Source organism: Dromiciops gliroides, chromosome 4 (assembly GCF_019393635.1).
Source record: "Dromiciops gliroides isolate mDroGli1 chromosome 4, mDroGli1.pri, whole genome shotgun sequence".
Lineage (NCBI taxonomy): Eukaryota > Metazoa > Chordata > Mammalia > Microbiotheria > Microbiotheriidae > Dromiciops > Dromiciops gliroides.
In genome coordinates, this window is record NC_057864.1 from 41,908,183 (window position 1) to 41,934,578 (window position 26,396).

The 26,396-nt window shown below is 39.4% G+C and overlaps 1 protein-coding gene across 5 annotated transcripts in view; it reads right to left on the minus strand.

Moving 5' to 3' along the window:
* SH3GLB1 (SH3 domain containing GRB2 like, endophilin B1) overlaps positions 1 to 26,172 on the minus strand; it is a 45,005-nt gene extending 18,833 nt beyond the window's left edge. Inside the window, exons 1-5 of one of the 5 annotated variants that reach the window (XM_044003247.1) lie at positions 25,965 to 26,172; positions 11,655 to 11,796; positions 9,032 to 9,160; positions 3,734 to 3,867; positions 2,099 to 2,191 (exon numbers count right to left, since the gene is read on the minus strand). In XM_044003247.1, coding sequence (XP_043859182.1) covers positions 2,099 to 2,191; positions 3,734 to 3,867; positions 9,032 to 9,160; positions 11,655 to 11,796; positions 25,965 to 26,036 — 570 coding nt within the window. In that variant the 5' untranslated portion in view covers positions 26,037 to 26,172. The remainder of the gene's footprint in view (positions 1 to 2,098; positions 2,192 to 3,733; positions 3,868 to 9,031; positions 9,161 to 11,654; positions 11,797 to 25,964) is intronic. The other 4 variants (XM_044003248.1, XM_044003250.1, XM_044003251.1 and 1 more) reach the window with 4 other exon arrangements.
* Between the last annotated feature and the right edge of the window lie 224 nt (positions 26,173 to 26,396).

Sequence of the window (26,396 nt, forward strand, 5' to 3'; positions counted from 1 at the left end):
ATGAGAGTTACTGAATATTTTTATCTGGAAAAGGAAATCACCACTTTATGAAAGTTTTAGGCAAATGAGATTTTTGCCTTGAAATCTGATTCTTATCTATTCAATCCACAATTATCGCTGAATATTTTTAGCCTGTCTTGGTAAAATGATCTTTATTTATATCAAGGTGAAATGTCTTTGGCTCTAAGTGTTTTCGATATAATTTGTAAAGCAAAATCATCTATAAGTATACATATGCCTGAATTTCTGACTTTCTGTAGTTCTTTTCAGGCACAGTTCTATAGGAAATTTAGAGAGATATAGCTGTAGAAAAGTCTAGGTGTAAGAAACTTTTCTGCAAATGACACCAAAAATGATCAGACTTCACTTTCATCTCTGTAGCTCTGCAGTTGGTAGTTTCTCCTAACAGAGAGCTACTTACTAAAGAAAGGGAAACATGAAAAGCATACAAGAAACTTCCTTTGCTCTCCCTAGAATGGTATTCTCATCAAAGAGCAATAATTACCATAGTTCATAATCTTGGTCTACAAGCAGTTAGCAAGTCTCAGTATTTATAATGCCATACATAGTAACAAACTGTTTCTTATCTGAAAAGTAATGTTCAATTAGTTTGCTGATATGTTTGAAAAATGCAGACTTTAAAATGCTGTAAAGTCAGTTAATTTTATTCCCCTAGTTTCTCTAAATATAAAAATGTAAAAAGCCTGAAAATCCTGCTGAAGTACATAAATGTCTTCAAGAATAGTTCATTGTATACAATGTTTGAATTACTGCATCAATAAACAACTATAACCTACCTTGAATGATACTTTTAATAGAACTTACACCTTTAATGAAGTATGTTCTTCCTCAAAATGGCGTCACTTTGGATTGTGTCATAAGAGCTTCCTAACAACACTGCCACCGATCAAAACATTTGGGGGATTCAAGTTCAATACGTCAATGCTGTGATATGTCAGACAAAAATACTAAGCAGTTAGGCTATACTAAGAATGGCATCTGGGTCACTCAGGCCCAGGCCCTGGTCAAACACCTGGAATACTGGGTTCACTTTGGGACACCAGACTGATAGCTAAAGAGTACCCAGAAAAGAATAAATAGCTATGGCTTTGAAAGGACTTGGAATTTTGTCATATAAGAACGTAAGGACCCAGAGAAGAGAAAACCTAAAAGGCACATGAAAAAACTGTCTTCGAGTATTTGAAGGAATGATCTGTGAAAGAGGGATTAACGTCCCTTCTTAGTCCCAAAGAGCAGAATTAAGAGTGTGGCTGAAAGCAACTGGCAGAGACAATTTTAGCTTGATGTAAAGAAACACTTACCAACATAACAGCTACCTAGAGTAGGACTGGGGTGCCTCAGGTGCTAGTAGGCTCCCCGTTACTCGAGGTCTCTGGACATGGCCAAGATTGTATTTGGTTGGAGCAGGTGGCCTCTGGGGTTTCTTCCAACCACTGATTCTATGAATCACCTTTAGAATGAGCTAACAAACTATGCTATGAAAAAACCTGAACACTCTGTCATTATACTCAAGTAGAAGCACAAACCCCTGGCACAAATTCTGTCTTTGGCCCTTCCTAAAGTGTGATCCTGGGCAAGTCACTCATTAACTTGGATGAGTTTCAGTTTCTTCATCAAGAAAAGGTGAATACGATACTCCTAGTATCTCATGAGGATGTAGTGAGGATCGAATGAGAGGACAGGAGGCTTAAATATATAGAGAGAGCTTTGCAAACTTTTAAGCAATACCTAAATGTCAGTTATTAGGATATTTCTTTTATATTCTTCCTTGTACTAGTTCTGCATGTTTGTCTTATCTCTCCTCCAAAGTGGTAAACTTCTTTCAAAACAAAACAAAAAACAACACAAGGACTCTGTCTTAGTCTTTATCTTCATATTCCATCTAGTAAGGGCATGTCTTAAACGGAATGTGATGAGGGCTCTAAAGGCAATGCCAATCATTATTTCCAGAAAGAGCAGCACAACTGAATTGCACTGATAGCCTTCTTACAGTCATACTTCATGTGATCAGTAACAATTCTGAGTCTCTAAAAATGATGGTTCTGTAGATTACTAATGGATCTAAAACATGACTTACTGTTGCTCTAGTTTCTGCAACTTTTGCCTTTTTCAGTCTGGTCTTTGCTGCATCCAAATCAAGTCTCTTATTTTGTAGTAGTTTCTTTTCTTTCTGTAAAGATAAAAAGAGTCCTTGAATGAGTTGAGAATTCAGCACACAGAAAAAGCAGATGATAAGCTTTCTCTAGGCACCTAGGTAGTATAATAGTTACAGTACTGGACCTAGAGTGAGGAGATAATGATTAGCAATGCGATCCTGGCCAAATCCTATGACTGTTCCAAGTCTCAGGTTCCTCATATACATAAAATGGATCTAGGAATAAAACAGAATATTGTTATGAAGTCCCAGCTTGATCCTAGAGAACAGATGAAAAATGAAGCTCCCTCCTATCTTCACAGAGGCTGAGCCCTATGGGTGGGAAATACTGAATAATTACAGTTGATATACTGACTAGTTTTGATGAACTTTTAAAGATAAAGATATCGATAATATTTTTTAAAGAAAAAGGTTATTCAATTCTTTTGATTGAGGCTAAAAAGCTATAGGAAAATCAAATGCTCTCATCATTTAATTTTCACACCAACAAAAATTTTCTAAAAACAACAGGTTTCCACTAGGTTTTACAATGAGGAATCTGTAAATTAATCAAAGGGTCTCAACATTTGGAATCAAGATGAGAGCTTCTCCCTGCTTGCATTCCAGGGTATATATAAGAAACTTTAGTCTTGAGAATACAAGAGGGTGGGTCTGGTGGGTGAAGAGCAGGAAAGAGAACATGTCAAAGCAATTGGAAGGAATTTACTTCTTCCCATAATGCAGGGTTCTGCCATATTTCTTTTTTTTTTTTTTTTAAGTGAGGCATTTGGGGTTAAGTGACTTGCCCAGGGTCATACAGCTAGTAAGTGTCAAGTGTCTGAGGCCGGATCTGAACTCAGGTACTCCTGACTCCAGGGCCGGTGCTCTGTCCACTGCGCCACCTAGCTGCCCCCCGCCATATTTCTAAGGAAATGAAGAGGAAATGATGCATAATTTCTGGGAGTCTACACACCTACTGATTACATTCCCCACAGGCAAATAGGTGGGAATCTGGGACTCACAACAGCTTCAAGAATCTTGACATAGAGTAACAACTACAAGCGGAGCATATTTTTGAAAACTGTCCTGTGATGTAGGTGCTACTTGAATGACAGCTCAGAGCTTTTCCCTTTCCTTGAATTTTCAGGAATCCCACCACAGACCCATACACTGACAGAGACCAGAAGTTGCTTATTACTAATGTTCTAGTCTTAACTCACTAAATAAAACTCACACTAGTTCTTTACTTTGACCCAACTTTGGACTCCCATTTCAATGGTACATTGAACAGGGGAGTACAAATGGAGAAATTTATTTTTTAAAATTTCTGTGCCAGGCAGATTCCAGAAAAGGCTGGAAAGAATTAAGTGGATTGATGCTGAGTGAAGTTAGCAGAACCAGGAGAACATTTTACACAGCAACAACGATTTCTGTGCCTGCTACATCTATATAGTTAAGACCTTTGAAATCAGTCACTAAGAAGGTGAATATAGTTACCTCTGCCAATACTTGTTACAGGGTGGATACATAAAGATATACTATTTTACACCCCCCCAAAAAAAAAGGGTTCCAACTTACTGCAATTGTTTTATAATCTCCTTCTATAAAGTTTCTTAAAGGAGTAAGAAAGTTTATTGCAGATGTTTGAATCAGTTCTCTGTCCGCTGTTCCAATTCGTTTTTGTGTTTCTCCACATTTGATGAGGGCATTACCTGTAAAAGGAAATATTATTTACAATCTTCTGTTAATGTGTACAGCAATTAAGTTCCTACAACAAAAAGACAAAGCATAAACCTGGCTACTCAAAAATCAAATAGTTCTTATGAAACTGATAGTTAAAATTATATAACATCAAAAAGATTTTGGTTCTGGAGTTAGAGCACCTGGGTTCAAATCCCACTTCTGATGCCTCCTTACTTATGTGGGTAAACCTGGGCAAGTCACAACCTCCAGTGCCTCAGTTTCTTCATTTGTAAGATGAGGGAGTCTATCTAGATGTTCTCTGAGGTCTCTTCCAACTATATAGTTCTGATCCTATAACTTGGAGTCAGGTTAATTTTTAAATCAAGAAATTATTTAATGTTATAAACAAATAATTGCTAGATGCCTTCCAATGAACTTTAATTATAATTAACAACAATTTGGCAATTTTTAAGTCATAAAATTAATTATGAATTCACTATGTATGGTATTAGAAAAATTATAGGAAATTGTTTATAAGATGTGAGTGCTCACAAAATTCTTTGTAAAGTATCTATAGATAACAGGAAAGTGCCATTCATTCACTAACGGTACCTACTATGTGCAAAATACTGTACTGGGTGCTAAGGAACTGAATATCAGAAATGACAATCCCTATTCTCTGTAAGTCTACATTCTACAAGTTGTCTTTTTTGTTGTTCAGTCATGTCTGACTCTTCGTGACCCCACTTGGAGTTTCCTTAGCAAAGACTAGAGTGATTTGCCATTTCTTTCTCCAGCTCATTATACAGATGAGGAAACTGGGGCAAACAGGGTTAAGTGACTTGCCCAGGGTCACACAACTAGTGTCTGAGGCCAGATTTGAACTCAGGAAAATGAGTCTCCAGGCCTGGTACTCTATCCACTGTGCCACCTACCTTACACAAAAGTTGTGTAAGAAATGGACTGAAACAAGTTAAAATGGGAAAGGTGAGGGCTGCATGTGAGATTTGAGAAGGAGGAATCCCTATTAGCTGTGGTGGAGGAAAGATACAGGAAGACTTCCTAGCAGAGAGAGCAAATATAAGCGAAGCCTCAAGAGAAAACTTGCACTGGATTACAAATGTATTGTTGGAAGAGATGTCGGATGTCATCTACTTCAGCTTCCTCATTGTAAAGATGAAGAAAGTGGGATTAAGCAGGGTGAGCTGCTACATGTTTAACAACCATATCTCCAAACAACATGCTGGGCAGTTTAATCTGCATTATAAAAATTTTCTCCAATCCCCTTGTCAGCCTCCAGTTTCCAAGTGATGCCTACATCTGGGACCACTATTTCCCAAGCCATGGATATGATTTCTCAGTTTATGCTACTCAGACCATGTCAACGTTAGGGGGGACCAATGGCTATAGCAAGAAGAAGAAGTGTATTTTATCCTAAAGGGAACCACTGAAATAGTCATTTCTAGCACTTATAAAGCACTTTAAGTTTTACAAAATGCTTTACATATATTACCTTGTTTGATTCTCACAAGAACGCTGTGAGGGTAGGTGCTATTATTATCCTCATTTTACAGATGAGGAAACTGAGGCAGACAGAGAGGTTAAGTGACTTGGCCAGGCTCATAGAGCTAGTGAGTGCCTGAGGTTTTCCGGCACCTAACAGGTTTTTTTTTGTTTTTGTTTTGTGTGGGGCCATGAGAGTTAAGTGACTTGCCCAAGGTCACACAGCTAGTAAGCATCAAGTGTCTGAGGCCAGATTTGAACTCAGGTCCTCCTGAATACAGAGCTGGTGCTCTATTCACTACACCACCTAGCTGCCCCCACACCTAACAGTTTTTAACCAGGGGAATGACACAGATCTGTTCATGAGAAAGATTGTTTTGACTGTGGTATAAAGAAGAGAAGAGAGACTGGGGGGCAAAGAGGTCAGTTATGAGGGGACAACAGCAGCTCAGGTGAGAAGCAGGAACATATGAAAATGAAGAGAAAGAGATGGGACACAGCAGAAGTAGAAATGACAAAAAATATGACTTGGTATGGTATGACTCTTGACTGGAATAGGATGAATGAGTATATAGCACATAAAAAAGAAACAGATTAAATGAACAGCAAAGAGTAGCACAGTAGAATAAAAACATATATTCATGTGAGGAAATTCATGAACTGAAAGGAAATAAATGTCACAATTTTCAAAACAGGAAGAGGGTGGACCACAGGCCAATGTGTTTAATTTCTATTCCTGGAAGAAGTTCTAGGATATATTATTAAAAGAATATTTTGTGAGCATTTAGTCAACAAAGTAACAAGTATTTATTAAGTACCCATGACGTACCCAGAAACTGTGCTAAGCATTGGGGACACAAAGAAAGACAAGACTGTTCCTGTTCTCAAGGAGCTCAGTCTAATGACTGTGACAACATGTAAACAACTACATACAAATTGTAGACAGGACAAATTGGAAATAATCAACAGAAGGAAGATTAAGGAAGTTAGAGAAGCCAGAAGGCTGAATTAGTAAGAGAATTCCAGGCCTAGGGACAGCCAGTGAAAATACCCCAGAACTTGGATATAGAGGCAAGGAGGCAAGTGTCACTGAACTGCAGAATAGTGAAGGGAGGAGGGTCCCAGGTGATGAAAGGCTTTGACTACCAAACAGAGAGTTTAACATTGGAATCTGGAGGTGATAGGGAACCAGTGGGGTTAACTGAATAGGAGAATGACACAGTCAGATCTATATTTTAGGAAGATCAGGTTGATAACTGATTTGGACACTGAAAGATGGACTAGAGTGGGGAGATTCTTGAATCAGGGAAACCAACCAGCAGGTTATTATAGTAGTCTAGATATGGGATGCTATGATGAGGGCCTGCATCAGTAACTTGGATAAGGTATTGGTGGCCTGCTTAGCAAATCCGCTGAGTGGGCTTAGACACTGAATGTCTTAGTCAGAATTCCTAAGAGGGTTAGATGAGAAGTCTTACACTTCGATTCAAAAGCATCAACTATACAAGAACAGGATGGAGGAGGTATGGCTAGAGAACAAGTGGTATGAAGAATATCTCGGTTTTAGAAGACACCAGTCCAAATTTTCATCAGTGTGATAGAGCAGCTCCCTTAAAGCTAACATGATCTTCCGTCGCATAAACTGCTATATCGCATCCACAACTGAGGGCTAACAGTCTCACTGTTTTCTGCTTTGATCAGACCAGATCTGGGCATCACATACTCTTCAGGCCCTGGCAAGGTAGAACATGGTCAGGAGAGGGTAGTGAGCAGATTGGAGGCTATACTTCCAGATACAAAACTGAAGGAAATAGAGATGTTTAGTTTGGAGAAGCATGTGACACTAGTCCTCAAATGTCTGAAGTACTTTCTATGTTAGAAGGACTGAACTTAGTCTGGTTTGCCCCAGCAGGTAAAACTAGGAACAATGGGGGGAGTTACAGAGGCTGAGACTGTAGATCAAGAGAAGGCAAACTTCCTGACAACCAGGGCTGTCCCAAAGTGGGCTGGCCTGCCTTGGGAGGCAGTGAGCATATGCTACCATGGGTCTGCAGGCACAGGCTCGTGAAGAGGAGGCTCCTGCTTTGGTCTCTTACAACTCAGATTCTCTGACAGGCTTGGTGAGGATAAAGGACAGGGCATAATCAAAGCAAGGACTAAGGTGTCCAGTCTGGATGTCTAGGAGAATGGTGCTACCAGACAATGTATAAGAAAACTCAGAAGAAGGTTTTTTTGGGGGGTGAGGAATAAGGCAATAGATAAGTTTAGTTTAACTACTGAATTTGGGGTGTTCACTAGATTGAAGATGTTTGGCAGCGGATGAAAATTAACCACTAAGAACTCTTGGGAGACGCCAGGTACAGAACCATAGATATATGAGTTATCTAAATAGAGTCAAGGACGGAGACTTGAGGCATACCCAATATGTGAGGGGGTGAAAAGGAAAAAAAGGAATCCAAGAGGAAAAAATAGTGTCTCAGAAGCCAAAGGAAGAAAAAGCAGGAAGAAGATTGGGGTGGTCAGTGTCAAATGCTTTCAGAAAAGTTAAGGAAAATAAAGATGAACAAAATGACATTGAACACATCTCAGAATCAATGACAACTCTACTAAGAGGTAAAGCAGGAACATCATGAGATGGTAGAAAGACCATCAGGGCACAGGAGAAAAAAGGCCAGGACTCTGGGACAAACTCTGACACTAACTAGTATGGTCTTGAGCAATTCAGTTCAGCTCCCAGAGGCTGATTCTTCTTATCTGTAAAATGAAGGGGTTGAATTAGATCATCTTCATGGTGCCTTACAAATTTAAAATTCAATGACTAAAACTATTGACTTTTTAAAAAATAATTACTAGAAGTTTGTGATTAAAAAGAGGTAGGGACAGAGATTTATTTGAAATCTCACTATAATGCAGATTTAGCTAATCTTAAAAACTGTCAAGTAATAATTTGAATTCTTTCCTTCGAAAAAGCACAGGGAAGAGATCTCTTTTACCTTCCTAAAAAATAAAGCCCAAGAGTTTATGTAATTGAGAGATTTTAAACATCCTTGGTCCTCCAAGAAATCTCAATTTTGAGTAAACAAATGAATTCTATGGAATCATAAATTTCAAAATAAAGTGCTTTTTAAAAAAAGTCCTAAGTTTAAATAATAATAAGGACCAGGTTAGTTGATTTACTATTCATACTAGTATTTTGTTTTCAAGTACAACAAAAGATAGCTAAGCTTTTACACTAAGTGCTTTTCCTACCAGCTGAAAACCTTTCAATTTTCATATAATACTTCAGTTCATATAATACTTCAGTTCATTTTTTACTTCACTTTAAATTACTACAAAATTATCTAATATACAAAATTATCTGTTCTGGGCCTATTCATAAACTGCATACAATAGAAAAAATTTTTAGCTATACTTTGTAATCAAATGAAAATTTGTGCTTCAGAATGAATGGTACACAATATAATGCAACTAAGGGGTAAGAAAATGAATCTTCTAAGTGGAAAAACTTAGTTTTTTAGGACATATCTTTTACAGAGTTCCATGGATACTACTATTTTTTTTTTATTAATTTGTCTGTCACTTCAATACCCCCAAATTTGACGCTAAAGGGACTTCAAACAAGATATCCCTAATGAAGATATAATCCTAATACAAAGTATTTCTTAACAAATCTTCTTGACTTTCACTTACCATAAGCAGTTCCTGGGCCAAAGTCATTCCCTGCATCAATCATGAATTGCCCCAAGAGTTCTTGGTTGTTTGTCCGACTTGGAGCTTTTCTATCCAACTTCTCATAAACAAACTCTTCTATTCTAGCATCTGGGGAAAAATTACAAACTTAATTTAAAATACTAGCTTACTTTCGTAAACGATTTAAAAAAATATTTTATTATGAACCATGCTACCTCTTCAAAGTATGAAGCTACCACCACGTAAAAACATAGATCTTACTGATTGTGAAATATAGCAAAATATCTTATTTGACCATAAATACTAATGGACCAATGTTATTCTTCTTCAGAAGTGGATTTACATTTTTTAAAAATCAGGAACTTATTAAAATAACTGCATACTAAAGTTATTTTAAAAGGTCAAACTTTTCTTAGGGTTGTTATGTGAGAGTCCTAAGTGATTTTTAGTTCTTAAAAAGTCTGGTAGGGACAGTTACTTTCAAGTATAAAACTCCTTTGAAGAAAACAACTTCGTACTTCATATCTGCCCGCAAAAATTTATTTCTGTTGTGTTAATACTAGAGCAATAATGATTTTTACAGTAGGTTTTGCTGCAAAGTAGAAAATACTTCAGAGATATTTGTGATTTGGGAGAATGGAGGAGTGTTTACATTGCAAGTACTGAATTTAGGATTAATATATACTTTAAGTTAAATTTGGTTAATGGGCTATTGTGGAGTATTAATAAAAATTCATTTTAAAGTAGTAAGCTGATTTTCTACTTGGTTTTGAGTACAAATAAGGGACCACAGGATTTTTTTTACTGTGAATTTCTAATATATATGTTAGAAGAAAATTTTCTATCATAAGGCAAGGCATTGAAATAAAAATGTCTATTCTTTCCTTCCTTCCAAACTATGAGCTATGATCCATTTAATGTTTAGGCCTTAAATGGGCCCCCTTACATGACAGATGAACTACATAAGCATGAAAGACTAAACATTTCTCCAAAGAAACTGTCCCTCATTTAAAGAAATGTCTTTTGTTAAAAAGACACAAAACCAAAAAACTACATAAGCTAAGTAAGAAAAAAATCTAGAACCATTAGTTGTACTTCTTATACATCTTGAACTTGATGCTCACATGGTAGTAATAAATTTTAAGTCTAAAATTTTAAAGTCCAGACAAAATATCTAATAATAATTTCATTATGTTTTACAGTGCTGTCAACATGTCATGGAAGAAAGGGGGAGAACAGGCAAGGAAAAAATTCACATGGCTGATTCCCGCCAACCATTTGTCACTTGTCCTTTTTTTTTTTCCTCCCCGCAAAAATATGATACAGTGAATTGAGTATTTGACTGGGTGTTAAAAGCCCCGAGTCTTAGTTCTAGTTCCAGTGCCTATAAGCTGAGCAACATTGAACAGGTCCGCCTCATCTCTCTGTTTCAATTTCTTCATCTGTAAAATAGAGAAAAATAATAACCTGCTCTAAAATTCTATTTTTGGAAAAATATGAAGTAACCCTAATGTACTGTATTTTACCTGGGATGCTTCAAAAATATTCCAGGCTTTAGGCAAACAGAAGGATTTGTTTATCTTTGTGACCCTTCAAATCATGTTTCTTAAAATTTATTGAGATCACAGCCTGAGAAATAATGGAGCTTGGTTTTTTTACATGTTAGGTATTAAGCATAACTTGCATTTTATCCTGATTGTATTCAGCTAAACAAAATTGCTGAAAGCCTTCAAATAACTGTCATGATATACAAAGGTTTTCTACTAAAAAAAAAATGTAGGATACTCCATTTTCAATCAAAAAACAAAAACAAAACAAAAGATCCCAACCTTTAAAAGACCTGTTAAGAAAAGGACCCACACATACAAAAATATTTATAGCTGCTTTTTTTGTGGTGTCAAGGAATTGGAAATTGAGGGGGTGTCCATCAATTGGGTAATGGCTGAACAAGTTGTGGTATAATGAATGTAATGGAATACTATTGTGCTGTAAGAAACAATGAGCAGGCAAATTTCAGAGAAACCTGGAAGGACTTGCATGAACTGATGATGAATGAGATGAGCAGAACCAGGAGAACATTGTACACAGTATCAACAACATTGTAGATTGATCAACTGTGATAAGACTTGATTCTTCTCAGCAATACAATGGTCCAAGATAGTTCCAAAGGACTCATGATGGAAAATGTTCTCCAAATCCAGAAAAAAGAACTGTTGAATCTGGATGCAGATCGAACCATACTATTCCTATTGTTTTTGTTGTTGTTTTTCTTTTTTGAGGTTTTCCCTTTTTGCTCTGATTCTTCTCTCGTTACATGACTAATGCCGAAATATGTTTAATGTTACTGTACATATATAACCTATATCAGATTACTTGCTGTCTTGGGGTGTGGGGAGGGAGGAGAGGGATGGAGAAAAATTTGAAACTAGAAATCTTATAAAAACAAATGTTGAAAATTATCTCTAAATGTAACCGGAAAATAATAAAATATTTATATGGCAAAAAATAAAATTAAAAAAGACCCATTATACTAATTAAAGGGGGGGAGGGGAACTGTGTAGCACAAGAAGTACTTTAAATAAAATTGCTGAATAAAACCAAATAAGAAAAAAAAGTTCCTTACTAGGATTTGGCTGCAATAGCACCTCTGTCTGCTTCATAATTTTTTCTGTCCATTGTTTGGTGCATTCAGCTTTGCTAAGAAGGTTCTCTAAGTGAGCATCCAATTCAGTCTTCTCTGCCTGACCAAGCTTTTCTTCTGTGAACTGTTTTTGATAAAGAAAAGAATACAATAATTATCCCTCAAATTGAGTTTAAAAAAAAAGTATCAATAATTTAAAATCAACAATGAATACAGACAGTCCCCAACTGATGAATAAGATGTAACCTGTAAGGTGTTTGAAAATCAGGGATAACACAGCAAACAATCTCTAATGGCCAGACATCCTGACTACTGAACAGACTAACATGATCCCTGAAGGGAGAAGCTGAGTAGAGAGAGAATTTAACAGTATCATCAGTGTGGGAAAGAATACTGAAGGTGGAGGGCAAAAGTCATAAATGGGCCGGGCCTATAAGCTTTCACCAGGTCAGTTAAGTATTATATAACACTCTGATGAACTTTCTTGAGCTACTATTCCATTGCTTCCTGGGTTTCTCTCAACAGGAACCAACAACTTACATCTCCTTCAGTTAATTTATAAACAGAAGCACAAGCTGTTCAGGCCATAAGCATGAAGCTCCACTTTGTACAGTGTCCCAAAGGCATGAAGATTAAGTCACTTGGGACACCCTGTATGTGGGCTCTATGCTAGAAAACGGTGGCCAGGAAGCCTGCATATTGGGGAGCTAAATGTTATTTACTGATCCATAAACAACAAAATTAGACACTTAGTACTTCACGGTATACAAGCATTCACAGACACCATGCAGGTAGGCAGTATAATTATTGTCATGCCCGTTCTACACTGAGGAAAAACTTAACCACAATCATATAAATACAGACACGTATGGATCATTTCATCAGGGGTGTGAGGACATTCAGAAATTTTATTTAATTTTTTGAGGCAAATGTATTCAATGAGCATAAAGGAAATTTCTATTTAAACAAACTAAAGAAGCCAGAACTTAATTATATATTTTAAAATAACTAAACTTTATTTAAAATTAGAAAATACCATTTTTTGGAGACATTTGGGTATACTCCAAACCACTTTCCTATATGCGATCCTCTATACCCATGTAGTATTAGGGCTTGGAATCTTCTAACTCCTCATTTGGTATATTTTTCATTATGCCATGTTAGGATGCCTCTTGATTCTCACTACCATCTAAGTCCTGGAAAGGATTAGGGCAAGGTGGGATGATGACCTTTCTCCGAAAGTAGGCAGAATATGTCCATGTAATCCTAGGCGACTGGACAGTGTTTGGAAAACTAAGACAAGTATCAACCTGAAAAGTTATATTTTTATATTCTAGCAATTATATTAAGCTTAATAACTAAATTTGTGGTTATTAGGGTTTGGTACAGAAATAGTGATATTTGCTTAACTGGAAATGACCATTAATAGGTTTGTTTTTTTTTAAGTTGTCCTTAAAAATTCAATAGCTACTGGGTTCATCTGAAAAGAAGTCAAGGTTTTCTTTGTGAAAATACTTTAAAGCCCAAGAAATTTGAGTTCAATATTGAGGGAAGTAAATATTTTCTCACTCCAAGAACTCTGCCAACATGAATAGGGAAATCAATTTACCTAATTACTCTACACTTGGTTTAGAAGGCACTAGTTTTCCTTCATTATAAGCACAATGACTTAGTGGGGTGAAAGAGTGTATCAGAATAGGAGAAAAAGATTATATCCCTCTGGATGAAAGGAGGTTGTTTGACTCCAATAAAGGACTTCATAAACAGATCCTCTAGAAGTCAGAAGACTTGGATCAGGTTCTGACACTACTTCACTTGCATCATCTTGTACATATAATTTAACCTTCTCTGAGGTTTTTTTTTTTTTAACTTCAATTAGTAAAACAGGAATAATATACCTACTCAGACAACAAAGATACTATAAACGTTAAACGAGGGGTAGCTAGGTGGTGCAATGGATGGAGCACTGGCCCTGGATTCAGGAGGACCTGAGTTCAAATCCAGCCTCAGACACTTAACACTTACTAGCTGTGTGACCCTGGGCAAGTCACTTAACCCCAATCACCCCCAGCAAAAAAAAAAAAAAAAAAAAGAAATGAAATAATTCATGTGAAAGCTTTGTGTAAACAGAAAAGAGCTATATGAGCTATTGTTACTATTATGACTAAACTGAGAACCTAAGGGAGAAAACTTAAAAAGCAGATAAAATGAGAACAGAAACTGATTTGGTTTTTATACTCTCCCATGTGATTTCTCTCTAAATAAGAAAGCACCACAAAAAGTCACAATAAGAACATAGATAGCATACAAGCATTTAATAAAAGAATAAAGAATTTAAATAGCATGGCACTGAATCTACCAATGATATTTACCTAAATTTTTATAACAACTAGTGGTGATTTCCTAAAAGATATCCTACTTGGTGACTTTCAGATTTGTGTAGTCAAAGAAAAATAAGATTCCCATGAGGACAAAAAAGGGAGAAGCTACTTAAAAAGATGGATAGATGGATCCATCCTAAATGGATGGACAAGAATTTCACTGACTACCTTAGCTTTTAAAGCTAAGGGGGAAAATGTGGGGGAAAATTCCCACACATAAAACAGAAATAAGGTAATGAAAATAAATTTCATTCCAAAGACCAAAAGCTACAGGAAAACCAAGGTTGATGGAGAGACCCTGGGCTAGGGCAATTGGGCTTAAATCATGTAGTCCTAGGTGACTTGGAGCCAGTCATTTAATCTTTCAATTTCCTCATCTGTGGGGGAAAAAAGGAAAATCACTTAGTGAATCAAGGATCAGAAAAGGAGACAAGTTGTGCAGTGAGAGAGAGGCATGAAGAAGGTCAGCCTGAGAGTCTGCTGACCTCACTTGTGTTTTTAAAAAGCCTTTGAGAACTTGGAAGGATCTGTGGGAGAATATGGACGAGGTATGGAAGGACTACAATCTGAAAAAGAGAACACCGACCTACATCAAGGAGTCTACTGTGCACCCCTTCTCTCCTCTGACACTGCTACCACCCTGGTGCAGACTCTCATTCCTTCACTCCTGGGCTCCTGCAATAGCTACTGGGGAGTCTGCCCTCCTCAAGCCTCTCCCCACTCCAATCCATCCTCCATTCCGCCGCCAAAGTGATTTTCCTCAAGCACGGGTCTGATGACATCACCCCTACTCAATAAACTCCAGTGGCTCCCTAGCATCTCCTGGATTAAATACAAAATCCTGCATAACTTAGCCCCCATCTACACTCCAGTCTTCTTACCTCCACCTGCCACGTACTTTTCCATCCAGCAATGCACAAACAAGATAGTCCATCTCTGGTTGTCCTCCATTCCTTCCTCATTTCCACCTCCTGACTCCCTCATTTCTTTTAAGGAAGTCCCAACTAAAATCCCATCTTCTACAGGAAGCCTTTTCCAACCCCTCTAAGTTCTAGCTAGGTGGTGTAGTAGACAGAATGCCAGACCTGGAGTCAGGACCACCTGAGTTTAAAACCAGCCTCGGTCACTTACTAGCTGTGGGACCCTGTGTAAGTCATGTAACCGCTCTTTGCCTCAGTTTCCTCATCTGTTAAAGGGGGATGATAATAATCACACCTATCTCACAGGCTTGTGGTGAGGATTGAGTAAGATAGTAACTGTAAAGTGCTTAGCACAGTGCTTGACTAAGTGCTATATAAATATTAGCTATTATTATTTAATGCCTTTGCTCATTTAATTACTTATCTGTATATAGTTTGTTTTGTATGCATGTGTTTGCCTACTGTCTCTCCTGTTAGATTTTGATTTTGAGGACAGGGACTATCTTTTGCCTGTCTTTGTATTCTCGGAACTTTACAAAGAGCCTGGAACATAATGAAGCCACTTATTAAATGTTTACTGACTGACAAGTCATAGGTCATGAGTCATTGATCATATATTTCTTGCTATATCCCAAAATAAACCCACATACTCTTCTACTTCCAGATTTTCACTTAAGCTATCCCCTCTGCTGTTTAGTTGTTTCAGTTGTGTCCAACTCTCCACGACCACTTTCAGGTTTTTCTTGGCAAAGATGCTGGAGTAGTGCACCATTTCCTTCTGCGGCTCATTTGACAGATGAGGAAACTGAAGCAAACAGGGTGAAGTGACTTGCCCAGGGTCACAAAGTTAGCATCTGAGGCCAGATTTGAACTTGGGAAGATGAGTCTTCTTGACTGCAGGCCAGGTGCTCTATCCATTGCACCATTTAGCTGCCCTCTTCCTGGAATATAAAGATATATCATCCTTTCCCTCCTAGCGCCACTATCTTCGACTGTCAAAATGAGTCATCTTTTAAAGCACAGCTTCAGAACACCCAATCTAATACCACATTGCCAGTTGTCTGTTGGAAATCCCAATGACACCTCAACTTTTCCCAAAATAGGCTTATCTTAACCCTTGGATGTTCTCTTCCTCCCAACTTCCCTATTTCTGTTGACTGCATTCCTATTCAAATAACCCTGTCTTGACTCCTCACAGCAAACTCAAATTCTTCCTGTCTCTAATTAATTGCCAAATCTCCTCAGTTTGTCCCCATAGTACCACCTGCATCTATCCACCCTCATCACTCTCCTTCAGGCCATTCAGGCTTTTATTTCCACAGTAAAATTCTCCATGGTCTTTCTACTTCCAGCTCTCCCTTCTACAACCTATTCTTCACGTAGCCATCAAAACAATGGTCCTTATGTACAAGAATCAATGGTGAGGTTCACTCCAAGGGTAAGAAAGGCATGGTGGTCATGACAAGGCTTTGACACATCACAAAGAATCAGAAATAAGCAGAGGAAAAAGGAGGTTCAAGTTACATATCATTGGGAAATATCAGTGGGCCACATGACACAACAAAGGACAAGCAGCAGCCATCCATGCTCCCCTGGGAGACTTGCAATGCCAAGAAAATCTGAGGAAGGCATTCAGCACACTGGATGGATATCCGTTGTTGATCACATTGGAGGGAGGGCAAAGCTGAGCGCCAATGTTGGCAGGACAAGGTACAGCCAGTATCACTGGAGCAATAACCACATGTAGAAAAGATCCAGTGGAGCACTAGACTAGAGCATGGAGGTCTGATCATACAACCGCCTCCTCAAAAGGCCTTCAGTGGAATGGAATAGAAAAGAAAGGAAATACATTATTAAGCACTTACTAGTGTCAAACACAGGACACACACACACACACACAAAGGAGACGCTCAAGGAGCTCACTTTCTTGTCGAGACACCACGTTAAGGAATGGCTTCTAATTGACTTGAGATTAAAATACAAACAGCTCTGTATTTCAAGGCCCTCAACAAGATCTTCGATCTACCTTTCTAGTTGTAGTTGCTCTGCCTTTTTTTTCATTTGGTCAAAGTGTTCACTGGTTGTTCTGCAGATTCTTTTTTTTTTTTAATTAATTTGGTAGGAAAATGGGCTTCGGCAAATAAAATATCGGAATCATGATTTATGCTGTTTTCCTGGTTCTGCATCAATTTATACATCTTCTCACGTGCCTCTCAATTTCTCATATTGATTACCTTATAGCACAGTAATAGTCTATTATATTCATACATCCTAATCCATTCAGCTCCAGGGAGGCAGAGTGATGGAGTGAAATAAGGGGAAGGTAGATCAGGAATCAGGGTTCTGGTCTGCCTTCTTCTGACCTGCAGCATCTGAGTGATGCTGGGAAAACTGTTAAACCTCTCTGGGTTACAGAACTGGACAAGAGGAACTCTAAGGTCCTTCCATTTTCAAACTTGTGATTCTGTCACCTGCTTCCAATTGAGGGGCACCCATTTTTCTCCCCTGTCACAACAGTGTTACTATTTATGGGACTACATCCAACTCTTTTTAATTTTTACATGTAAAAATCATTTTAGAAGTAAACATTTTGAAATCAAAAGAACTCATCTTTACTATGATGTCTGCAATCTTTTCTATAGACAATGTGTTTAGGGAAAGAAAGTACCCATTAAGTCAAAAAATATGTGGCTGATTTTAAACAGTTACGTTCATGAAGGGCTGTCAGTTTAACCAAGCAATCTTATTTTCTTGTACTGAGTAGGAAACAAATAGATGACCTTTAAGATGCCTTTCAAGCTCTGAGAGTCTATGATTTTAAATAATAAACTGAAGCCTATTTTATATGCCCTGAGGGAGGTCACTACCATGGTGACCACTTCTGTAAAGTAATTAATCACTTCCCCTCCTATCTCTGCTGATTTGTGTTTTGTGCTAAACTAAATTCATGTCAGGTCTGTCTAGAATTCTTTTTTTTAAAATATCTATGATACTAAATTAAATCAAGGTCATAAAACCCCAATCCAATGTTCTCTAACTGGCAAACTTTGACAAAAACAAAACAAGAAACAGTTCACTTTGACAACTGTTTAAGACTACAGAAAACGAGAGGATGTTCCATTAATCAGTTCACTTTTTTTTCAAGTCATTAAACCTCCTTTTAATGATTGCAGAAAATACAAGATCCCAGGGCAGCTAGGTGGCACAGTGGATAAAGCACCAGACCTGGATTCAGGAGGACCTGAGTTCAAATCCAGCCTCACACACTTGACACATACTAGCTGTGTGACCCTGGGAAAGTCACTTAACCCTCATTGCCCTGCAAAAAAAAAAAAAAATTGGGGGCAGCTAGGTGGTGTAGTGGATAAAAGCACTGGCCCTGGATTCAGGAGGACCTGAGTTCAAATCCAGCCTCAGACACTTGACACTTACTAGCTGTGTGACCCTGGGCAAGTCACTTAACCCTCATTGCCCCACCAAAAAACACTCCCCCCAAAACCCCAAAAACAAACAAACAAAAGAAAATACAAGATCCCACAATTTGGCAATCAAAAAAGTATAGTAGAGCAAAATACAGTCTTTTAGCTCTTTTCCAACTAGATATCTTCTACATATTTTTAAATCATAAAGGATTCCTTAATAGATACAGATATAATACTGTGGGATGTTTCATTAATTATTTATTTCATATGGGGCATAAAACAAGGGAGATGTTTGTCTAAGGTGCTTGTCACTGTCACAGAGGTCATCCAATGCAGAGCTCATGAGAGGCATTCCTTATAGAAAGCGAAGTCCTCCAGATGCTTGTTTACAAATGATATTTCATTGACTGCAAGTTCTGAAACGCTCCAAAGCCTCCTAAATCAGAGCTGGAATCACTAAGAGTTAGCCTAACTATCCAAACAGGAAATACCTAGTGGATGATAAAGTTTTTTGTGCAGACCATAGTTACATGAATAGCCCATAGAGTTTGTCTATCAGTTGTTGTTGTTCTGTCCTTCATTTTTGAAACACTAATAATATATCACAGGGTGATGTCTTGAACTTATGCCTGAAATGTATTTAAGTGAAGCAGAGTTGCACAAAGCTGTCAGCCTCACTCTTTCTTTCAGAGTCACTGAACCCTCATTGCCCTGAAAAAAATAAATGGAGAAGTAACAGGTGTACACCCCACACATATTGCAATTAAATGAAAACATCCCAGCATGCTGGGTACATGAGGACCTGGACAGGAATGAAAACAGACAGACATAGTACAATCTACTGTTTGCAGGGAGCAAGTAGCACACATTGGTGCAATCAAGGAACCAAGGAAGTTAAAAAGAAAGTTGAACTTTTGCAGCAGCAATTCGTGTGGGTTTGTGGAAAACATCACAAACTGTGCAGTTAGGAGTGTTGTGTTGTAAAAAAGGAGGCTGGGGTGGGGCTCTGGGCAATTACTTCACCTCCCTGGTTCTGTTTCCTTCTCTATAAAGTGAGTAATAAGTACATTAGATAAAGTCCACTGTCTCCTCCATATCTCAAACAATATCATCTTATTTCAATTCAATTATGGACTCAGTTATGGTGCATCTTTAGTGTCTGACATCTAAAGTACATGTAAATAATGTAAGATTTACTCAATACACTAACTGCCTTAGTTGTATATCCCTCTGATTTGTTCATTCTGAAAAAAATAAGCCCCACTCTTCTTTATTACTTAAATATTTTCTTCCTCTGAAGCTATAAGGCAAAGAAACATGAAACATCTTAAGAATTAAAAGTTACAGGGACCCAAAGGCAGAAAGATGCACGCCTGGCACAAGGAGACTGCAGCACAAGTGGATAGCCCAACTGCTACAATATTAACCATAAATATCAAAGGAGCCAAGTAAAGGCCCACAGAGCATTTGGTGGATTAGCTATAAGATAATGGGAAAGACACAGGTGAAAGAAGGGCACTAAAGCTAACAAAAAATACTTAATAAATGTCTACTGATTTTCTGTATTGGTGGAATGAACTGATGAAATCATGAATATAAAAGTATCAAGAATTAAACTGTAATGCATGTTTCCCATTATTATTTCATTATTTTAGTGAAAGATGATAAAATGATTAGGTAACTAAAGCAGCATTATGATTTATTCCTCCATACAAACTGTTTTAAATGAAAGGTTGTTTTAGCAATATACCTAACTACAAAAGCTAGAAAAGGTAGAAAAAGAAGGAAAAGCCAGATATATGTCTGAGAGGCTACGTTCTTTTGAAAATCTAAACACATCATAAAGATTAAAAGCATCTAAAACTTTTTGGTCCTGGTCAGCCATACTTGAGTTCTCTATAAAAAAGCATGTGGCCTGTCAGATAGACCAGGAGACTGGGTACATTTACATGCTACTCCCTGCTTCACAGAGGGCCAGGATAAAATAAAATATATCTCTTTATCGAGAAATACATTTAATGAAGGAGGGAACATTAATTCCCAATTCCATGAGGGAGGGGCATTATTTTGAAAGAAGTCTAAATTTGCTGGAGGATGGATACTATGAAAATTCTGATATAACTTACTACTAGAAAATCAGAAAGATTTCTAATCTTAAAATTAGACAGGTATTAAACATGCATGACTCTCTACGGTTCTTTTCTTTTAGCCCATCTCAGTAACCCAAGTCTTTATCTTCAATATTATCTAGATTTTTGCTTTCCTAATGAAATAACTTAATTATATCTAAATTTTAAATTAACGAGTCAACCTTTAAGCAATATGTAAATAGTTGAACTGGAAATTTCATAATTTTCAGCATATTTTGCATTCTGGCTACAGTATAAAGTAGTATTTTAAATGACAATTTGATTATTTCATGAGGTGTTTAGAGCATGCTCACTTCTCTCCAGCTCCATGACTCCTCTCCTGGCCCTTTCTATATCTCAATTTACTATCCAGTATCCCCCGCCCCTTCCTTGCTAAAATTACAAACTGCAGATCTGTACCAGTAGATCTACCTATTCCCTATTCAGTAGAGGGGAAAATTCCCTATTCTAAGGAAACTTTAGTTGCAGAACAAAAATTGGGTAAGTATATTTTCCCTCTGGGCTTTTCCTAATTACTTCATGTTATAAAATATCAAGATCAAGCATTAGTATCAGAAGGCAAATGTAAAAAGCAAGGCTCTTTTTTATTTTTTAAAGTGAGGCAATTGGGGTTAAGTGACTTGCCCAGGGTCACACAGCTAGTAAGTGTTAAGTGTCTGAGGCCGGATTTGAACTCAGGTACTCCTGACTCCAGGGCCGGTGCTCTATCCACTGCGCCACCTAGCTGCCCCAAAAGCAAGGCTCTTATGGATATTAATTTTTGTCCTTCTAAGAAATTAACAGAAAAGTATCTTGTATTAATAAGGGAATACCCACATACAAAATTGGAAGCATATGATATGACACTGAGCCTGTATGACTGTAAGACACCTTCTCAAGAAGGCTTTAAAGAAGAAAGGGGAAGTACTTGGCAAAAAGAGAGAAGAAATAGCTATTCTAAAAGGCCCAAGAGAGAATCAAAACTCACATTAAATACCAAACCTATGCTTTTAAAATTCATAATCACGGAAAGTCCTATTTCTTCTAAAGGGGATTTATGTATAACATAGCTTGACTTCACAATGTAGTGTGTAGTAGAGATCTATCAAATATTTTTTCTGAAATGCTGCACACAAGTAAACCAATCAACATTCATTTCCTACCATAGGTGAGGGTTGAGTGCCAAGCAGACCAAGCCTTGCAAATAAAGACAAAAATGAAATGATCTCCACCCTCAAGGAGCTTACATTTGAATGGGGGAGACAACATGGATATATAAGTATATAAAGAATATACAAAAATGAATACAAAGTGTTTTCTTTTGCAACATGGGTAATATGGAAATGTTTTGCATTGACCAAACATGTATGATCTATATCAAATTGCTTACCTGCTTTTTGGGGGGAAATTCGGAACTCAAAATTTAAAAAAAACGAAATGTTTAAAAATTTTGTTTACATGTTATTGAGAAAAAATAAAAATTAAATTAAAAAGTGAATACAAAGGGGCAGCTAGGTGGCGCAGTGGATAGAGCACCAGCCCTGGACTCAGGAGGACCTGAGTTCAAATCCGGCCTCAGACACTTAACACTTACTAGCTGTGTGACCCTGGGCAAGTCACTTAACCCCAATTGCCTCACTTTAAAAAAAAAAAGTGAATACAAGGTAGTTTTGGGAGAGAGGGCACTGGGATGGGGGCGATCAGGGGGAAGGGAAAGGGAAAAATCAGGAAAGGGTTCACAGAGGTGATATTTGAGTGCAATCTTGAAAGCAATAGTCCTTCCAAGAAATGAACATGCAGAACATGTACCCTTTTGTTATCCTGCTGTGTGTGTGGGGGGGGGGGGGGGAGGGGGTAGGGAGGTTGGGTAACTAGGTCTCTTGATCTTGCCCAGACTGGAAGTAGAGGAGCCTTCTCCCTGCTGATCAACACACAAGCTTTGACCTGCTTGTTTTCATCCTCAGGCTGCCTAGTGCGGACACCTGATCAGCTTTATCCCAACTACAATTTAGACCCCCAAACTTAAGTGATCCTCTACCCTCGGCCTTCCCAGTAGCATAAGCCACTATGCTTGGCTTCTTGATATGGTTTTAAAATGAAAATTATATATTTCCTCCTTTTAATTTAACAATTAATAACTATTGTATATAAGGCCTTCTTTGTATTGTATTGTAGTAAAAACAAAAGACAAGACTGGTTTTTACATCAATCTTTTAAGAGCTTTAAATGACAGTTCAAGACAATGATAAAAGATCTCAAGTTTGTGCCAAGAAATTAATAATTATATGGATAATAATGTTCACAGGAAGGATAGAATACTTTGACCTAGTATGGTCAGGAACAACTTTATGGAAGAGATGGGACCTTTTGGCTAGGACTTAAAAGGTCCATTATTTAGAGGAAATTAAAATAAACATGTACCAGGTAAGGAGAGAAATAAAGAATTTGAGCTCCTTACATATTCTGGTTTGTTGTTTATTCTTTCCAACACTAACAGATGTTATTTGATTTTAATGAAAAATTCCTAATTTAGATTACATTTTGGATAATATTTAATAAAGGAAAATTTGTTTTTCCTATTAGTTTTTTTTTTTAAGTGAGGCATTTGGGGTTAAGTGACTTGCCTAGGGTCACGCAGCTAGTAAGTGTCAAGTGTCTGAGGCCAGCTTTAAACTCAGGTCCTCCTGAATCCAGGGCCAGTGCTTTATCCACTGCACCACCTAGCTGCACCCCTACTACTGTTTTTATAATTTATCTAATCTGGTACAATTGCAACTCATTAGACTTTGTACATCATCATAGGCTAGATGACCTCCAAGGTCCAATCCAACTCTAAATCTATGATCCTGTGATTGCTGTGATTACTGATGTCAACAACATGTAGGATGAGATCTGTTACTGACTAAGTGCTGTTACTGAAATCAGCTTCACAAAGCAGTGTTTGGTCTAAACAATCCAGCACAGTATTTTCAATCTCACATGAGGTATAGTCGGTCCCAAGATCTCAACTCTGAAAGGTGGTAAGTTTTATTCATAAAGTAATGGACCCAAAGATACTAAAAAAAAAAAACCTGACTTGTTTATATTGATTTAATATGATACTTCAGAAATTATTCTTAAAAAGATAAGTCCAAGTTAATATTACAGAATGGTAACAGGTAAGATAGACCCGAGTATAAATAAAGCTCATAAAGGCGTACTACCAACACTTCTTCCAGACTTTACTGTCTGTCTTCTGAAGTCAGGATAGTAAATGCCAGTTGTGTCTCCTTAGGCTACCACTCTATACAAACATATCAAACCAAGTCACTCCAATTGGAACTGTGAGGGATGTTAAATATAGACAGAGATTAAAACTGCATTTGGCACTCAGAGGTTTGGCCAATGTACAAATTGACCTAGTGGGCACTTGGAGTTCTGATTTGCTGAATAATGCACCCAGTTAGTCAAGTCTTTTTAATACCCAAATACAGCCTGAAACTTTCCCTGATTCCTGTCTGGACAGTGGAAAAGTATTCCTTCCCTTCTCAAACTGTCCTGCATGATGAGGCCACATATTCTTACAAGGAAAAGAGTCAGAAGACTTAGGTTTAAGTTCCACTTTTGCCACTTACTTCCTGTGTGTCTTCAGACAAGTCATTTAACCTCTGTTGGGCCTCCATTTTCTGATCTGTAAAATAAGGAGGTAGGACCCCACAGTCCTTTCCAGTTCCACTATTCCATCCTAAGATTCGGTTTCATACCTTACATGATCAATATCTGTGTACCTGTCACATCTTTCACACATAAAGTTCCTTGAAGAGAAAAACGGTCTTTTTTTCATATCCTCGGTGACTACCACATAATAAATGCTTAATTAACATTTGTTGATTTTGATGAAGCATACATTTGACTAGTCATTGACCTATTTATCAGACAAACCCCCCAAGAAACAGAGTAAAATTGCAACTGAAATTAGCTAGGTCAGAAGTCTCCTGCTTTTAACAAACATACGGTTGGTCACAGGCAACATTTTAGTGGCCTAAATAGAAAAGGGAATTTCTCAATGAGAAATCTCAGAAAGGCTACAACATAAACAAGTGTTTATGTTTAATTCTACTGGCACGCAGTCTTAGGACCATAAGAATACACACTGGAAGAACTAGACTCTATCAAGTATCAACCACTCTAAAGAAGGGAATGAATATTCTTAGATATTACAGGAGGGCAAAACAACCCATAAGCAAGGAGGAAACCGGTTCCCTGAGTTATAAGATGGCCCCTGCTCAGGAGAATTCGAAGAAAATGATCAAATGAAATTTACTCCGAGTCTTCAATCCCTTCTAGGTGTAAACACGAACACATAAAACTTACTCCATCGAAAAACCTCCATCTCCAATTATGACCCGTAGAGCTGTGGCTGTTGAAAAAAGCAGCCACTTTCACTAAAACTCAGGGTGAAATAGAACCATACATAAGAATCATACGTAAATGTGATGTCTTAGCAATAATACGATTTCTTAAGCTATTTCGGGGAGCCATGGTGGCAGCAGTCCGGTCAGCTTTGGCACCCGGAGCGCACTTCCTATTTTTAAGTGTAAATTCTCAAGCAGGGGTGGATCTTTAAAATGGGGGGGTTAGACGGTTAGATGGGGCCCCGGTGCTACAACAGCAGCGTTTGAGAGAGGACGAATCCCGACTCTGCGGTCCTGGGTCGGAGGGCGTTGGTCCGGGCGGCCCCCGAGACCCCCCTCAGCTCTAAACCTAAGATCCCGAGAAAGAACTGGGGTTACGCCCTCCCTGCTTCTGACACCTCTCCACTGGGCTTCCCACCAGACCCATAAAGTTGCTAGGAATGACTCGGCCCCCGCTGGGGGCTTCCCCGCCCCCTTGGGCAGCGTGGGGAAACCGACGGACCGGGGTTTTCCGGCAGCGCTACAAGGGGGGCCGGGTATAGCGAGGGGTCTTTTCGGGGCGCCCCGGGCCAGTCACCCACGGTAAATAAGGGCCCGCAGGTGGAGACGAGGCCGGGCCGCGGGCCGTGCGCTCGGGTCCGGGGCACCGAGCCAGCCCGGAGCGGGCTCCCAACTCTTAACAACTCAGCGCCCGCACCAGGGACGCGGCCTCCCGAGGGGAACCTCGGCCCGAGCCCGCCGCGGGGCGCGCCCCGGCCCGGAGGCTGCAGGCCGAGGCCCCCACCCCCACCCCAGGGGCGGTCAGGAGGTCAGGCCCCGGCTCTGGCCTCGCCCGTCGCCCCGGGAGAGGCCCCCTCCCCGACTCCCGCGGCCCGCGGGGAGAGGAAGAGGGCGAGGCCGCGGCTCCTTCCGTTAGCGACCCGCCTCGGGCCGGCCGGGCCCGGCTGTCAGCGGCGGGAGGCGGGGCCTCGGGGAACGGGCCGCCGCGGCCTCGGCCTCCGGCGCGTCCGGCCCGTCCGGCCGCCCCGCCCCGGCCCGCGCGCTACCTGCACGGCGCGGCTGAGGAAGGTGCCCGCGTCCGCCGCCAGCTTCTTCACGTTGAAGTCCATGATGCTCATATTGGGCCGGGACAGAAACGGGACGGAGCTGGAGCCGGAGCAGGGCGGAGCCGCCGCCGCCGCCGCCGCCGCCGCCGCCGCCCGAGCCGCCGCCGCCGCCTCAGAGGGAGCGGGGAGAGGAGCCGGGGAGGCGGGGCCGGAGTCCAGCCTAGGAGAGCCGAGAAGAGGAGCGAAGGGGAGGGGAGAGAGGGGAAGGCGGGGCGGAGGCCGGGGGCGGGGCCTAGCCTGGGAGGCGGGGAGGGGCGAGGAGCGGAGGGGAAGGAGGGGGAGGGGGAGGGGGAGCGAGAGGAGAGAGGCCGAAGGAGCCGCGGCGGCCTACTCCGCTAACGGGGTGAAACTGGGGGGAAAGAGGGAAGGAAG